Source organism: Xiphias gladius, chromosome 12, assembly GCF_016859285.1.
Source record: "Xiphias gladius isolate SHS-SW01 ecotype Sanya breed wild chromosome 12, ASM1685928v1, whole genome shotgun sequence".
Lineage (NCBI taxonomy): Eukaryota > Metazoa > Chordata > Actinopteri > Istiophoriformes > Xiphiidae > Xiphias > Xiphias gladius.
This window is the reverse complement of record NC_053411.1, coordinates 953709-970837: the sequence shown is the minus strand read 5'-3', so window position 1 is coordinate 970837 and position 17129 is coordinate 953709. Positions and strand designations below refer to the sequence as shown.

The following is a 17129-nucleotide window of genomic DNA, read 5'->3' as shown; positions in this document are numbered from 1 at the left end:
GTCTTTTTATGATTTTAACAAGTAAATGAAAACCATTATCATAAACTAATACAAGTTTAAAAGGCATTTCAAATGCATACACTGTCTTAATCTATGTCCTTAGGTGCATTGTTTGCTAGTTGTAGTGCCAACCAGACATTTGACAGCTCCACCTCTGGAGGAGCACTGTACCTGGAGCAGGGAGACACAGCCCGGTTTGAGCCTCCCTTCCTTGGCTCAGGTTGGACTGTCCTCAGCCTAGCTGATGGAGCCCGGTACACTGCACCCAAACCTGCTCTGGAGCCAGTTATTCCTTTTCATCAGTGAGTCACCTCTACACATAGGGCTGTGTGGACTTAATACAGTCTCATACAAGTCATATTGACTGCTGTCACTGTTCTGTGATCATACAGTAGTGAATAGGAGGTGTTATGCTCTGTGCTCATTTCATCCCATCTGTTCACAGATGGTTTCTTAAATCCTGTGCTGAGAGCATTTTAGTTGGTGATGGGAAACCTGCCTGTGCCTTCCCTCTGCAGTTTGGTACGTGCAGTAAACTCTATTGAGGGTAATTTCAATCAGAAATAATTTCAGAAACATAAAAATGTGAGAAAAAATGGGAATGTTCTGACTTTACATACATTATATCCATGTTAATAATTCAGCGCTTATACATAAACTGTAACTACTGTAACACTACGATTTTAAGTTCCATTTAAACTTCCTTTATTATTTGCATTTTGACTGCCACTTAAACTTTTTTATAGTATTTTCTACAATTCCAAATGTTTCAACTGCAAATTTTCAGCAATGAACATCCATACATTTTCCTTGTTTGCACTTCAACTGACAATTGAACTGCTTTCCTCTCTTTGATAAATCAGTATTTTCAGCACTTATTTTATTTTATTTTTTTATTTAATTTATTTTAGGACTTCTACTTCAACTGACACATCTGACACAGCTCATTTGATCGTTTACATTTAAATGACTTGATTATGATTTTAACTCCAGTCCATACTTGAACTTAAGTTGAATCTTCAAATCCTTTCAGCGTTTTGACTTCTGCTGATACTTCAGCTTCTAAATTTATATTGACACCTTAACTTAATTGAATACTTACACTTCAGCTGAATCTTCAACTTCTTTTAGTATCAACAATTTCAAATGTTTTAACTGCAAAAAAGTAGCAATTCTCTTCAGAAAATGTAGCCTTTTTTCTGCACTTACATTTCACATTGTTTCAACGTTTGCTCTTCTTCGAATAATTCAACTGCTGTCAGTGGTTAGATATCAAATGACAACTAACTGCTTTCAACTCCTACTCTTTAAACGATAACCCAACATTTCCTATTTTTCAACTAAGAGTTAATCTGTTTTCAGTGATCACAATCCAATTGGCATCTCAACTCCCTTAATGCATATACTTCAAACCCTTTCAGGTCTCAGATCTTCACCCTCGATTAAAAAATAACATATTCAGCTCTTCTGTCACACAACTTCCACTCATAAACAATTTGCTGCGCTGCTTTCAGTGCTTATACTCCAGCTGACATTTCAACTAATATCTTTGAGTTAATACACTTGAACTGGCTGCTCAATGTATCACGTCCATTTTGACAATTTTAACTCCTTTCAGCACTTCCTGTTCAATTGATTCTTCAGCCGTACTCAGGGCTTATATTTAATTTGACACTTAGTACTGAGCCTAATCTTCCAAATGGCCAGGAGAAATTATGGCCAAAACCAATCAGCCCATACAGGAATACTGAAAATGATTAATAACCAGCTGACCACCTTGGACAGCAGGCAGCAGAAAATGTATGGTGCTCTGTGATTATTTATCCTTAATAAAGTCCTCCAAAATGTGGCGTGGAGTGTGGCAGGTCAGTTGTAGCTCATGCATTGGCATGAGCGTATTTATCAGATTAACAGTGAGAAGTGTCAAGTTTTAATGCCCATGACTGAATGTTAATAGCCACACAGCTGTGAATGAGCCAGTCATGTAAAGCAAATTGCAAACATTTAATGCCAATCAAGCAATACTTAAGTTCTTTGCCTGAATTAATGCTGTAGTGTGTTTTGACTGCCACTTTTCAGCCAGAGGAACCTGTCTGGCCAAAGTGGAGTATGATGCTGAGGGCCCAGATGAGCTGAGCGTGGCACCAGGTGATCGTATCATCATTTTGGGACTTCTCGTGCCTTGTTTTGATTGGTTCACAGGGAGGAAGGAAGCGACAGGAGAAGTGGGTCTGGTCAAGACAAGCCTAGTGAAACCGTCTACTGACATTTACGAGTGGGTTTATCACCAATATTAATAATATGTTATCCATTTTAACAAAAGACACATAAAATTATTTTACAATAGAGTACAGTGGCAATAAAAAGTAATTTAACTCTTTGGAACTACCTGCATTTATTAATACATTTTTGTTAAAGCGTGGCCAGATCTTCATCTAAGTCACAATTATGAACAAACACAATCTAGTTTAACTAATAACACACAGATCATGGTTTTGTTCTTGTCCATATTGAATACATCATTCAAACATTCAGAGTGTAGGTTGGAAAAAGTATGTTAACCTCGGCTATTGACATCAACTAAAGTTAACTGGAACACTCAAGCATTTTGAGTTTGCTATTCACAAGAAGCATCTGCTGATGTGAACCATTCCTCGCAAACGAGATCTCAGAAGACTTACCATCAAGAGTTGTTGATTTGCATTAAGCTGGAAAGGGTTACAAAGTTATCTCAAAGAGATCAGATATATATCAGTCCAAAGTCAGACAAACTGTTTATAAATGGAGATTAGTTGGTACTGTGGCTACTCTCCCTAGAAGTGGGCGCTCAGCTAAGATGACACAATTGGCACAATACAGAATGTTCAATGACGTAAAAACAAGTAGCTCAGAGTAACAGCTAAAGGCTCAAAGGAATCATTGGAGCTGGTTAAAATCTCTGTTCCTGTCTACCATACGCAAAAAAATGAATTCAAACGTTTATCGAGGGAGCTTACAGGATAATGTCAGGGTGGCTGTCCACCAGCTAAAACTCCGTAGAAATTGGGTGATGCAGCGGGACAATGACTCTGAATATTGAAGTAAATCTACTACAGAGGGACTTCAGACAAAGGAAAATCTTCCTTCTGGAATGACACAGTCAGAGCCCAGACCTTGAGCCAATAGAGATGCTGTGGAATGAGCTCAGAGAGCTGTTCACAGCAGACATCCTAAGAATATGTCTGAGCTGAAGCAGTTCTGTAGGAAGAATGGTCCAAAATTCCTACTGGAAGCTCGTGTTTGAGGTTATTGCCACCAAAGGAGGTACAACTAGTTATTAAATCAAAGGATTCACTTACTTTTTCCACCAGCACTGTGAATGTTTAATGGGTGTGTTCATTGAAGACATGCAAGATTATATTGTTTATGGGTTACTAGCTGAAACACATTATATTTGTATGTAATAGTGACTTAAATGAAGATCAGATCACATTTTATGAACAATGAATGCAAAAAACCAGGTCATTCCAAAGGGTTCAGATACTTTTTCATGCCACTATATATAACAATACTGTATTTTCTTCTATTCGCTGTCATCATTGCAGCTCAGCAGATATATTTCTGGAAGAAGAGGAAGGAATGTTCTTCAGTCTGCAAGAGCAGAAAGTCATAGAGGAAACAACTGCCTTATTTAAGAAGAAATCTCAAAATGATATTGGTCATAACTATAAACTGGGTAAGAAAGGCTTCAGAAAGACTCACAGGGCACACTGATTTATACAGATTTTCCAACACCATTTTTTTTTCTACTATAGATACAGATTTGAATGCATGGAAAATGTTTATTGTACTTGGTAGTTGATATATCTGCATTTCAGATGCAAATTCAATATTCAATTTCATATTTTCCAGTACAAAACAGGAAAAAAATGTGATTCCACATTCCACATTGCACCAATAGTACTTAAAACTGACAAGAAAACATTAGATTCATGTTCAAGTTGTCCAAACTAAGTGACAGAATATTTTGTTTTCCATTGCCTTAAAATTGTCAAACATATTGGCAGGACAACGTTGATTGTCAGTGCCTTCCAAAACAGTGACAAATGACTGTACAACAAGTCTAACAGTCAGCCACAATACCGGCTCTGTGAGGCTGCACTTGCGCACAATAATACTAAAATGCTGATGTTCAGCTGGTCTAATGTTTACCACGTTGGCCATCTTAGTTTAGTGTGTTAGCACACTTACATTTGCTAATTAGCACAAAACAAATTACAGTTGAGGCCGATGGAAATTTCATAAGCTTTGCAGGTATTTGGTCATAAACCAGTTATTACATTCATCTTGTGATGCACTTGGACACATCATCCGCAATGTAACCTGTAAATCAACCAATCATATCCCCTTGCCCAGGCTGTCGAGCGAGGTAATCAGGCTCTAGCTTGTGTCCAAGTAGCCATGTTTGTAATTCACAGATCCCACTTCTGGATCCATAGCTATCAAGACGCCTTCTCTGTAGCCTCATGGTGTTTTTGATGGTTTATTAATTGTGCAGCACTGTGATGCCAAGGAGCTTGCAGGCCCTTTAGAAACACTGGCCATTACTATGTCTGGCCTTAGTGTGGTCACTGCAATGGTTTCTGCAAACCTGAGCTGTTTCCCCAGGTTGGCTTTCAGCTGCCTATCTTGTGCAGTGACCCACTTCACCCTGTGGTTTCTCCCCGTACAGATTGAATTGGCTACTGCGCTCAGGATCTGTTCATGCCGCCAGTGATAGCGTCCCTCTCCCAGAGCCTTTTGGCAACAGCTGAGAATGTTTTATCCTCTTCTCGGACACATAGGGCATGCTCGAGTGTCAGCCAACCCCAAGCAATACAGGTTGGTTGGGCTGGAAAGAACGTCTTACTCCACCTTGGTCACAAATTTGATTCTGAGCTGCTCTGCCTTCCAGAGCTCAGGCCAAGAGATCTTTCTTTCCAGAGCTTGCTCTCATCTGGTCCACATGCCCTACTGCTGCACCATCCTGCCGGAGCGAACTTCCTCCACTCCTGCTTGCACTTCTTGTTGGACCAAGTGATGCCTATCTTTTCCTCTGGTTTTGTCATAGCTGGTTCTTGGACACTGTGCTGCAGTTGTGATTCTGCCTATTCCACTGCCTCCCGGGCCCTCCAATTCCTCCCAGTCCTCACGTCAATACCGACCTTGGAGACTCTGGTTTCAGCACCCCTCGGGTGACCATGAACCCCTCAATCGGGCTGCTGAATGGAAGCCATAGTTTGTTCCTTTGGCAGTACAAGGCAATACTGCTCAGGCTCTGTGGTAGGCCAAGCCATTTATGGAGGAAATGGCTTACCTTAGTCTTGTAGCCCTCTACAGTTGTCAGTGGGACCTCATAGACCAGAAGGGGCCACCGGAGGCAAGGAAGGATGCCTTGCTGGTAAATCCAAGCCTTGAATTTCCCTAGCATCCCTTATTTGTCCACTGTCGTTAGCCATGACTCCAACTCCCTGTTGGTTGTTCGGAGTGATGCAGTGTCGTTCAGGTGCAATCAAAGACAATTCCTAAGTTCCTGACTGGCTTCTCGGTAACAGATGGGATCTGGATACCTCCTAGGGAAAAGCAGTACTTATCTGTTACCTTCTCCTGCTTCAACACTAATGCCCTGGATTTTGCCGGCTTGAAGCACATTTACACCATGTGGTGAGTCCCTGAAGGCCTTGGAGGATCTATGTGCATCCAGGCACTGAAATAGTTGTCACTTTCAGGTGATCCATGATGGCTCTGATGGGGGGGTGTCAGACTACAGACTTGGTGAGGGGGCCTCTACATTCCACTTCTGCTGACTTCTGCTGATTAGTGCAGTGCTAATGTTATGGGTCCAGAGGTGACTCTCAGGCTGAAGCAGTTGTAATAATCCAGAATGAGGTCCCTTATTTTACCTGGAACATGGTGGCAGGCCAGTGCTACTGGTCTGCAAAAGATATATGGATATATGGATTTATGTGTGCTCGAGGCAACCAGGTGTGTCTAGGACGCCCCACTTCTGCACTGAGGTGTCTATAAAGGAGTTCTTCAGGAGGTTTTCCATCAGACGGGGAGAAACAATACTCAAGAATACCTTGCTTTCAGTGCTGAGGAGTGAGATGATTCTGAACTGCTCGATGTTACTTGAGTTCTCCTCCTTTGGTATCCAGGCACCCTCAGCAACTCTCCACGGCTGGGCTACCTTTCCCCTTCTCCAGATCACCTTGAGAATCTTCCGTAGGTGGTGCAAGACCCTGGGGCACCTCTTGTAGACCTTCTACAACACTCTGCTAGGTCCTGGAGCTGAGCTTGCTTTTGCAGCTTTGAGGACATGATAGATGTCCACTCTGTATCTGCCCTAGCAGCTGCTTGGTAAAACCAAAGGGTTTGCAATGCAGGCTACACATTTCCTGGCACTCTCTCAGGCTCCCCTTCTGTGCATCCTGCAGAGAGTCATGAGATTGTTCCTGAGGATGTGCCATTAGCTTTGCTAATGCAGCCCTTTCTTCATCCATCACCATCTTGTACTGGCACCTCAGTATTGTATTGTAGAAGGATTGTAGAAAGATTTTAACCTTATAATGATAGATGAAAAGGTCAGAAGTTATTACAATTTCCTGCAGGGGACACAAATGTGTACCATATTTCATGGCAATCTGTTCAATAGTTGTCAAGATGCTTCAGAGGAAGTCAAAAAAGACAGCCTTACGATAGTGCTAGTGTTAAAGTCAGGGGGTCAACAAAGTCATTAGGATTCATCCACTGGGAATAATGAATGTACCCAAAGTAACACACTATTATGAACTGGAATGACCCCCAAACCCCACTACTAAATTGGAACAGGCTCTACATTATCAAGAACCCCAAGGGCCTTTATTTTTTAGGGTTGGTTCTTTTATCTGTACTTGAAAAAACCAGGGAGTGAAGTTAGCAGAGTCCACCACACATGCAAAGACAGCAGAGTAGAGATGCCAAGGAAGAGAAAATGACCGTGAGTTAAATTGAGCTAAGTTACATGCTAAGTTACACATACATATTAATCACATCTATGCTCATTACTGTAGGTGCAATAACAACTTTGTGAGTAAAAAGCCAATCAACTGCTTTTCCCGCAGTCTACCATCTACCGCAGGTATGTTTTAGCCATAGCAGATTCTTTAGGCTGATTTTTACAAACAAACTAAAACTAAAGCTGATTGTTTTTAGCCTAACTGTTTAGCGTAATTAGTCACTTATCTTTTTTGACAAATTCTTTTTGAATTCATGGCTGAGGCGACTGTCAGTGCAGGATGTGATCAGACTGTGTCAGCAAGAAAAATCCATTGACATTTACTAGAAGGATATTATGGTAAGCTAGCAGTGCATAAACCCCTCATTTCAAAGATGAATGCACATTTGAGAGTTCAGTTGTCCCCTTAGAGCAAAGGGTCACTGCAAATCAATACGAAGTTGCTCTGAGTGAACAACTTTATTCTATGATGAAACATTTCTATCCTGATGGGAGTAGTCTCATCCAGGATGACAATGCCCCCATCCATAGGGCATGAGTGGTCACTGAATGGTTTGATGAGTATTAAAGTGATGAGAATCATATGTTATGGCCTTCACAGTCACCGGATCTCAACCCACTTGAACACCTATGGATATTTTGGACCGACGTGTTAGACAGCGCTCTCCACCACCATCATCAAAACACCAAATGAGGGAATATCTTTTGGAAGAGAAGAACAGTGTTCCATCCCTCCAGTAGAGTTCCAGAAACTTGTAGAATCAATGCCAAGGTGCATTGAAGCTGTTCTGTTGGCACGTGGTGGCCCAACACCTTACTAAGACACTTTATGTTGGTTTTTCCTTTAGTTTGTCACCTGTTTGTATATATGTACGTGTATCCGTGTGTGTGTGTGTGTGTGTGTATATATATATATATATATATAGACCTATGATGATTTAGCTTTTCTAAACATCACTGTTACTGCTCTCAAAACAATATTTTCTTATACAGAAAGTATGAATACATCCTAATCCTGTTCTGAATGTAATAAAAAGAACCAACAATAAAATCAAAAATTACCAAAACTCATTAGGATTTACTGTATGGCATCATGGTGACGAATTCCCAGCAAATTATTGCTTTGTTGTAACAATATCACATTACTTCTGCCTTCACTAGAGAAAATGTTCACCAGAGCACATAAGATGCAAAATAAATGGACCAAAGTGGCTGGAAATAATCCCATGCATCCAAATGTTACAGTAACAAGGATTTACACTATGTTCAGATTAACATTGCACTTCGTTAAAAAAAAAAACCTCCTTATTCATTTCCATTAATTGTTGGCTAAGCAGGGGACCTAATACAGAAAGTTTTAACCTGGCACAACTTTTGCTGCAATGCAGAGCAGAGTCATCTGGCAAAAGCACTGTTTCAAAAATTTGTGCAAGTACACATTCCAGGTAGATTACTTTGTAATGTGGAGTTAATTCTACAGTTCAATTCGACTATCAGAGTATTAAAACTCAAACTGGACTTTTTTGATGGTATTTCAACTTTTTATTTGCCACTGTGGGCAGGTGACATACTCCCACCAATGCAGCTCCTCCTATTTGATTAACGCAGGCCTCTATTCAGTCTGAACGTGTTCTTACTCAAGTTGTATTTGCTGACCTTGTGCAGCTGATTTCTTAGATTCATAGAAGAAGCTCTGTAATGTGGAATGGTCAAATTCCTGATTTATGAAATCAACATGTTTTTTAAAAAGGTAATTTGATTTGAACTGAATTGTTTTTTGAATTTTTTGATTTAATTTAATTATTTCAATTACCAGTTGTTGAGGTTTTAGGAACCTATCTCATTCACTTTGTTGCACTTTTTGTTGTTCAATCTCAGATATTATCAGCTACCAAGACACTGAAAAGAAACCATCACGTAAGTACCAAAATGTCACATTAATATATTATTTTGTCAAAGTATCTTGTCTCCGCTTTATTTTTGCATTGCTTTTTCCTTTCATTTTTCTTTTGCAGTCTGCTATTCAAGTAAAGTTGATACTAAGCGGGACGACCTGAAGAGAAATATTCAGAGGATTCTTGATCAAGGAAAAGACTCTTCACCAGATTTCATTGTATCTGTGAACGGAACTCTAGAGGACTCGGTCCTGCCTACAGAAGAAAAAGACCCAAGCCCTCCCTGTTTCACTGTTTACCCAATTGTAGAAGGAAACAACAACGCTGAGAACTTCATTTCCCTGTTTTCTTTTTTGGAAGAACAAGACTGCAAAGAAGAGTTTGGCATCCTGTATAGGCAGAGTTCTGAACTCCTCACTTCCGCTACCTTCTCCGGTCACTCTGATGAGGATGAGTTGATTGCCTTTCTGGGTGTTGCTAGGGAAGCAGCCAGGAAAAAGCGACTCTTTTGGTCACAGACACGTTTGTGCTTCTTGTTGGGTAAGCTCTGCGCTGGGAGGTCAAAGTTCAGCCAGGCTCGGGTTTACTTTGAGGAGGCCCTCAGTGTTCCACGAGAACGCTTCAGGGACCTCAAGCTGTTGGCCAGCATCTACTCCAACCTGGCTGCCATATATCTTTTGCAGAAAAATACTGAAAGTTTCTTTGCTGTGACAGACCGACTTGTTGCCTTGCTATTAGGAATCCCAGACTGCATGGAAAGCTTAGAGGACAACTCCGTTCTTAAATACATCCTCAAGAAAGCTGTTCTCTCTCACAACAAAATGGCAGAGGCCCGAGCTTGTTATCTGTTGGCAAAGCATCACTGGACTTGTGCTGATGGGGCTCAAGCTGTTCCTTATCTTGAGAGACTACTTGTTCTTTGTGCTGAAGCTCAAAAAACATGGAGCATCTCTCTCAGTCATGGATACCTGACCCTGGGAAGACTCTACAGTGAACTCTGCCTTCCCTACCTCAGTGTCAGTTCAGCCAGGAGAGCTTCTCTGCAGCCATCTGCCAAACTGAGCGACTGTCTTAACAGCATGGTTCTAGTTCTGGACAATGTCAACAAACTGAATGTGATCACAGAACAGGAAGCCTCCGTCCCACCTCAAGTCGCTCCATTTTTACGCCAAGCCCTCTCTTTTACCAAGATCCAAGGAGGATGTAGGAACCAATACCATGTTTTGAGCCATCAGCTTACTGTTTGTCTCTGCCAACTCTTTTACAAGCACAAAATGGTCGGACACGCTATCGACCAAATGCATATTCTCATCAATAACAGTCCACCCTTACAGCAAGTCCCCATCTCTGTGCAAGAAAGAAATAGTGCCCTCATCTGGCTGGCATGGCTTCACATTGACAACAACCAGCCCAATGTTGCTTTGGATATACTGGACTTGGTCCTATCTTCCATGCCAGAACACTGCACAACCCCTCAGGAAGGTTAGTGGGTTTCTATGGTTACATGTGATTGTGAAGCGAAAACCAAGATGAATCCTAAAATTATTACCCAGGTGTCAGTTATAAACCAACCATCCTTTAGATCTTGCAGTACTACCTGCCATACATTGTTAGACGTGATTACAGATTTTAAGGTCAAATCAGTGGCCAATTTTAACAGGCTTAGGGGTCAGATGATTGGTTAAAATAGAAATTTGCCTCAAACCCGAGTGCCTATATACTTGTTTTTATCAAGACAAGCACATGCGCATAATGGCTGCTTATCCTTCAGAGCATTTTGCACATCCTCAGAAATTAACGCTATGTATCTACAAGATGCAATTAAACACATGAACAGTGGCAGTGAGGTAAGATCAGCAACAGAATGAACAAATGACAAAACAGGCAGAAAGTTACAAAGAGAAACTAATAAAGCTTATTACAATCTATCATGGTGCTGCTGCTGCCATGATCTCAAGAGTAACAATATAGTAAGCTTTATCTATTTTAGGATGAACAAACAGTTTTTCCATCCACCCAGCACTTCTGTGCAGTATGTCTGGTTATAAGTTTTCAGATATTGCGGGTATAGATAGATATAGATTAATGAGGCAAGATACAATATATTAATCAGTACCCTTTAGTGGTGTTGGCAGGTGTATTCTTGAACTTCATACGAAGCAAGGTTAGCCATTTCCACTGCTTCCATTCTTTATGCTAAGCTAGGCTAACCACATCATGACTCCAGTTCTATGTCGAGAGATGAGATTGGTATAAATTCTATTAGAGTGAATTTTCATATTTCCCAAAATGTTAAACCACTCTTTTACAATGTAAACATATGATTGTTTAAAAAACAATTCGCAGTGTGAGTTAAGTAGAAAAAAACTATATCCACACCAGGCTGTGTCATAAATGGTAAAGTAAATGTGTTTAATTGCACTTGAAGGTGTGGTCCTCAACATGCGTGGTGTGGCACTTCGATGTATGGGTGAACTCCAGAGGGCAGCAGAGAGCTACCAGGCTGCTGTTGACATCTGCCAGGAGTATGAGGACCTGCCAAACTGGGCTGTAGCTAAGGCTAACCTAGGTAAGATTGTACAGGCTTTGCGACTGATAGTTCTTCCAATGGACTTATGCTCTGTGAGATGATATTGCCCTTCTTCATCCTGATGAAGGGCTATTGTGTCTGAAGGCTGGAGCTAAAGGGCTAGCGCAGAGGCACCTGACAGAGGCTGTGCAGCTCTTTTCAGAGCTGGATGATGAAGGTCATGAGGCAAACTTCATCACAGTGCTGCTCGAGCTCGGACAGCACTATTTGAAGCAGCAGCAGCTGTACTATGGTAAAGGATGCTACGAGTGGGCTCTATTGCTGGCCATCAATGCCAACCTGTTAGACTGTAAGTGTATAAGTCACACAGTCACTTACATTTGCTCTGTTTGATATTCTTGGATAATTCTTTATTTTTATTTATTTTTTTCTCTTTTCAATTATCTAAAATTGCCTATTGCTCATTGCCAGGCCAACTTGCTGCAACAAGAAACCTGTGCCATCTGTATGGGTGTGACAGTCCAGACCAGGCACAGTGTATCATCTACAGCCAGCACCAGGTCCAGCTGCTGAGACGCACAGGAGACAGAGGACAGGAGGGAGATGCACTGGAAGCCATCAGCCAGCTCTATCTCACTCTGGGCACAGAAAAGTGTGTGCGTGTGTGTGTGTGTGTGTGTGTGTGTGTGTGTGTGTGTGTGTGTGTGTGTGTGTGTGTGTGTGTGTGTGTGTGTGTGTGTGTGTGTGTGTGTTTGGAGTTGGAATAGGTCTGATAGAACATTCACTTGTGTTCCTACTAGCCCCTTTCAAAGACGAGTTTTTAATGCAACCATTTTGAAAATCAAATCACAACGGCTGCTTGAAGGTGTTAATGCAATGCGGCTAATCTAAATTTTTGAATGTTTTCAGGGCATACCGGGCAGCTCTTGACTATACCAAGAGCAGTCTGGGTATTTTCATCGACTTGGGCTGCAGGGAGAAGGAGGCATACGGCTGGCTGCAGGCTGGGAAGATCTACCACCTGCTGGGCCAGACTGAACTGGTGGACCTTTATGTTCAGGTTTGAGAACAGTTGTGTAGACACAGCTTTTTTTCTTTGTCTTGAAGCACAACTATGAACTTTTTGAGTTTTAAAGTACTCTAAATTCTCAAATAGTGTGGGGAAAGGGTGTTGCCATCTAGTGGCAGGTGGCTGCGTGACATTTTAGATGCAACAGTTAACTGGTGATGTGCATTAATAAAATATTAATAACTACTTTAATTGTCTAGTATTTCAAGTGCTGACTAGCGAGGGTAGCAGCGTTTAATCGTTTAGTCGACTAATTGCACACATCCCTTGTTTTTGTGTCCCACTTGAGGATTTTCGTAGACAGTCTGCTATTGTTCATAACCAAGAGTCTGTTCCACAGTGTTCTCGTACAAACAGCCCAACATACTTCACACGTTTCTCACCCCATGTCTCCTATCACCGCTGTGGATGGAGCAAATTTATTTACTCCCAGAAAATACCTCATAGCTTTATTTTGAACCTGCTCACATCCTTTGAATGTTTTAAACCCCCACACTCCAGCAGCATATTCTAACACAGGACAAACAGGTTTGGGATAAGGAGTTTAGACAGGATAAGGAGTTTAGACTTAAGTTTACATGGCAAAACCAAATCAGTAAATTTTGTTTTACTTATGAGCAATGTTGTCCCTTTTACAAAATTCAAATAAATAAAAACCAAGATATTTATAAGACTTTATGTACTCTAAGTGCTTATCTCGAAACATGAATTGAAATGTACTTACTTTTGATGAGAGCCTACAGCGCATTATCTGTTTTCTTGATATTAATATATAGTTGCCTCTTCTTACACCATTCATTAGCACAGTTTATCAGATTAACATATTTTTTGCACAGCCTGTCTCTGCAATACAATTACAATTAGATCATCACACTCTATGTGCAGTTGGGCAGCTGTGGCTCAAGAGGTAGAATGAGTCGTCCACTAACCAGAAGGTCGGTGGTTCAATCCCAGCTCCTCCAATCCACATGTTGAAGTGTCCTTGGGCAAGATACTGAACTCCATATTGCTCCTGATGTATCATCAGTGTTTGTATGTATAGAAAGTGCTGGGTGAATGTGGCATGTAGAAGAACATCACTCTTCTTTACCCCTGGAGGGTTTGGGAACCAGTTATTGATAAAATAATTTATCATAACACAAGCTTCTAGGGCGATGTATAGTTAATGACTTGGAAAAAGCTGATGTTTACACCAATCTCAGTTTATACAACAGAAGATTTATATTGACCGAATCAAACACTTTTTCAAAGTCAGTGTTTTCTTGACTTTAAGAAAGCATGCATGTTTTTGTTCTATTTATTACTACAGTACAAAATTAAAAAATGTGACCAATACAGGCCCTTCTTTTTCTGAAACCACCTGCTTAGTCAAGGAACTTCCTTAATTTATCATTAAAGATTGAGGAGTATAATTTGTACATAATACTCAAAATACTCACCTCTATAGTTTAGGGGAACTCTAGGGTCATCTTTCTGTGGTTTTGGAATAGGGTTATTGATAGATTTATCAAACTGAGGGCAATCAACTTAACTCAAAACATTTGTAAAAGAGAACATGCAAAACCTGCAAGAGCTGAGGTTACCTTAAAACTTCATTTGACAAATCATCAATACCAGTGAATTTTTCCTTGTTTTGCTTTACTTAATATCTTTTTGACTTCAAGGGAAATGTCACAATTAGGATCATTAACTATCATTAACTCAGTAACTTCATGGTCCACTATTTGCAAATTGTTTTCCACTTTATTTTTAAACATATTCTCAGGGGAATCATCCCGATGAATAGACTCACCAATAAATAAACCCCTTGAAGTTATCCTGCCATCTCTTTAACACAACTGTCATATTATCATCCCCACAGGTCAATACTTTCATAGGGAGGCCTGAGGAGTTGAGGTTTGCACCTAATGTAAATGTAACATCTGGCAATTTTGCCTTCTTCTTTATATGCTCAGATTTACAAGCTGTCTTCCACAGATCCTTTAGGTCATTATTCCATTTTTTTTTCTTTTTATAATTTTACTAATAGAGGATTTAGTTGTTTTTTTTCCCATTTTATGATTCATCATATAATCATTTACAAATTCTTGTAAACGACAGCCCTCCAACTGGCTTTTAACAACTGAGACAATTAAGCATGTGTCTGATCTGAACTTTAAAAATTATTTGTCCGATTTCTTTTACCTCTTTTCTTTAATATTTAACAGTGTTTCATATCTTCACGTGTTTGTAGGGCCTGTAGGCCAGTGCAATAATATTTTAAATGATAGTGAATAATCTGGGGGTTTAAAATGTCCTCCAGTTAATGGCATACAATTACTTAACGCCATTAGGGAAGATGGTGTCAGTGCCTTAAAGGAAGCGCAATTATGCAGTGTGATAGTACAATCAATGAAGACTTTAGCCTTTACACATATGGATGTATAATTATCATTGAGAGGAAAAATTCTTCCATTTTAGATACATAATTTTCCATCTTTGAGAAGTTCAGTCTGTGTTTTTCTGTGTTAATTTTCATAGTCATCGAAAGTTACATATAAAGGGATATTGTCCATTTCTTTCAAGTAATCATCTAAATTGCCTACTCTACTATTTAGAGCTCCACAAATATAAATCTTATCCATATCTGAACACAAATATATCTGATTTAGCAAGTGACTAAAAATAGTAACTGAATGTCACCCCCAGGATGTTGTCTCAGGGGGTAAATAACATCAAAATACACCTCCTGGGCACCAACTGGTGCAGCCGCATAATCCCCTCATTGTCCTCTGGTCTTGCTACCTGAGTCTCGTTGAACCAAACGGCCATTTGCCACAATTAAAAAGTCCTTCACCATTGGGATCTCGTTTAAAAAGAGTATGGAAGCTTAACTCAGTCTTTCAGAATGGGATTTAGCATTCATCCTCCCTGAATCTCTGATTCCTGTAAAGAACCATCACTTTTTCCGCAACAGAACCACTTTCCACTTTGATCAGACCAGGGGCATGGCCCCTAGGCTTCAGCCACACCACTGCATCCACCATTGGCATCAGGTGGCACCGCATGCCCTTAGCCAGCAGGTGGTTCACCCACTCCTTCGTGTCTTCCCTTTCTGAAAATGAAGGCCTGATGCAGTAAACCTAGGCCTCTTTGCTTAATCTGTTAAAATTCTTTTCCATCTGATCAATTCTTACTCCTAAATGGCCAAGTGCCTGATCAATTCTGTATCATCTTTGCTTCTCCAAGTCATGAGTCATCAATAATAAGCTCAGTCATAGAATAACCCGTAAACTGTCAATGTTATAAGCAAAATTTTCTTCCATGCACTGATATAATTCCTTAATCTGTTTATTCGTTGTTTGCTCCAAACCACTTTGCATTCCATTAATCTGTTCAGTGATTTTTTTAGGTTTAGAAGTATTCCTAAAAATTGGTGAGTGTATTAGAAAGTTGTACCTCTTCAGGATTGTGTTTGGGGCCTTCTTTTGGCCATGGGACCCAAACCAGCTGCTCTGTTAGCTTCTGCTTTTTGCTGCATTTCACAGGTAAACTAAAATTCACAATGAAAAGTTTTAGACTGAAAGCCTGTATTTCTGTCGATGTTGTTGTCAGGTAGCTCAGGATGTTGCTCTGAGCATAGGAGACACCAGGTTCATCCTGAAGCTTCTGGAAGCTGCAGGAGACATTTTCTTCAACAGCTGCCAGGACAGAGACAAGGCTATCACCTTCTACAGGGTATAGTCTGAATAAAACAACTGGTCAATATGAACATTTTAAATGATTTCTTGTTACTCCATAGATTTGCGGTTGTCATCACCCCAAGGCCTTCATAATTTAATACCCTTGATGTAAATCTCAGTTAATTCTAATGCAGTTCTTTATGATTCATCCACTTCTATATTGACTTATAAAATCTTTCTAATGATCTTTGGATATCTCTGTGTTCAGCTAAAAATCACTAAAACTACAAAAATAAGACTTAAGTTAAAGTTAACCGAATTGTCCTTTAAGCCTTTCAAAATCTCCTCTGTATCTGTGTGTAATCCACCACGTAGGACCGTGCTCTGCCCATCGCAGTGAAGAGCAGCCGTGTTCATGCCAGGCTGAGATTGTGTAATAAACTGACTGAAGTTATGCTCAATCTCAAGCTATATGGGGAAGCTGTTGAGTTTGCTCAGACTGCACTGGACATCAGTATCACTCGGGGTATGAAAAACCAACTCCAAAACAAAAAATAAAAATATCTGTTTGTTCAAGAATGTAATTTATGATTATATCTAAAGCAAGTTATGGTCCAATTACTATCATCTGCCTGTCAAATATTGCCAAACATACTGTTACAGTGCAGTTAGATTACCTGTTTATTGTAAAATGTATCAGTACTACAATGATTATTTGTAAAAAGACCTAGGTAATTAAATACCTAAGTATTAATGAATGAAGCATGTTACGGTCAGCTGAGCTTTTGTGTTGCCATCACTAACTGCATGTCACACCCTCGCCGTGATTAGGGATCTTTATAAGTTGTTTGATGGTCCTTCAGGGCTAGGGTTTGAAAATGTCCTGAATACAGACATTTAAGTAACTCAGCAGCTCATAAAATTTATAATAGGATGAATGTTTAAATTACAAACTAAT

At 40.2% G+C, this 17129-nt stretch overlaps 1 protein-coding gene across 4 annotated transcripts in view; it reads left to right on the top strand.

Moving 5' to 3' along the window:
• LOC120797569 (SH3 domain and tetratricopeptide repeat-containing protein 1) overlaps positions 1–17129 on the top strand; it is a 40636-nt gene that overhangs the window by 7685 nt on the left and 15822 nt on the right. For all 4 annotated transcript variants that reach the window (XM_040141351.1, XM_040141350.1, XM_040141354.1 and 1 more), the window contains exons 6-17: positions 104–302; positions 446–522; positions 2080–2275; positions 3585–3715; positions 8894–8932; positions 9031–10392; positions 11339–11479; positions 11568–11789; positions 11912–12092; positions 12350–12500; positions 16104–16226; positions 16547–16697. In XM_040141351.1, the coding sequence (XP_039997285.1) occupies positions 104–302; positions 446–522; positions 2080–2275; positions 3585–3715; positions 8894–8932; positions 9031–10392; positions 11339–11479; positions 11568–11789; positions 11912–12092; positions 12350–12500; positions 16104–16226; positions 16547–16697 (2973 nt within the window). The remainder of the gene's footprint in view (positions 1–103; positions 303–445; positions 523–2079; positions 2276–3584; positions 3716–8893; positions 8933–9030; positions 10393–11338; positions 11480–11567; positions 11790–11911; positions 12093–12349; positions 12501–16103; positions 16227–16546; positions 16698–17129) is intronic.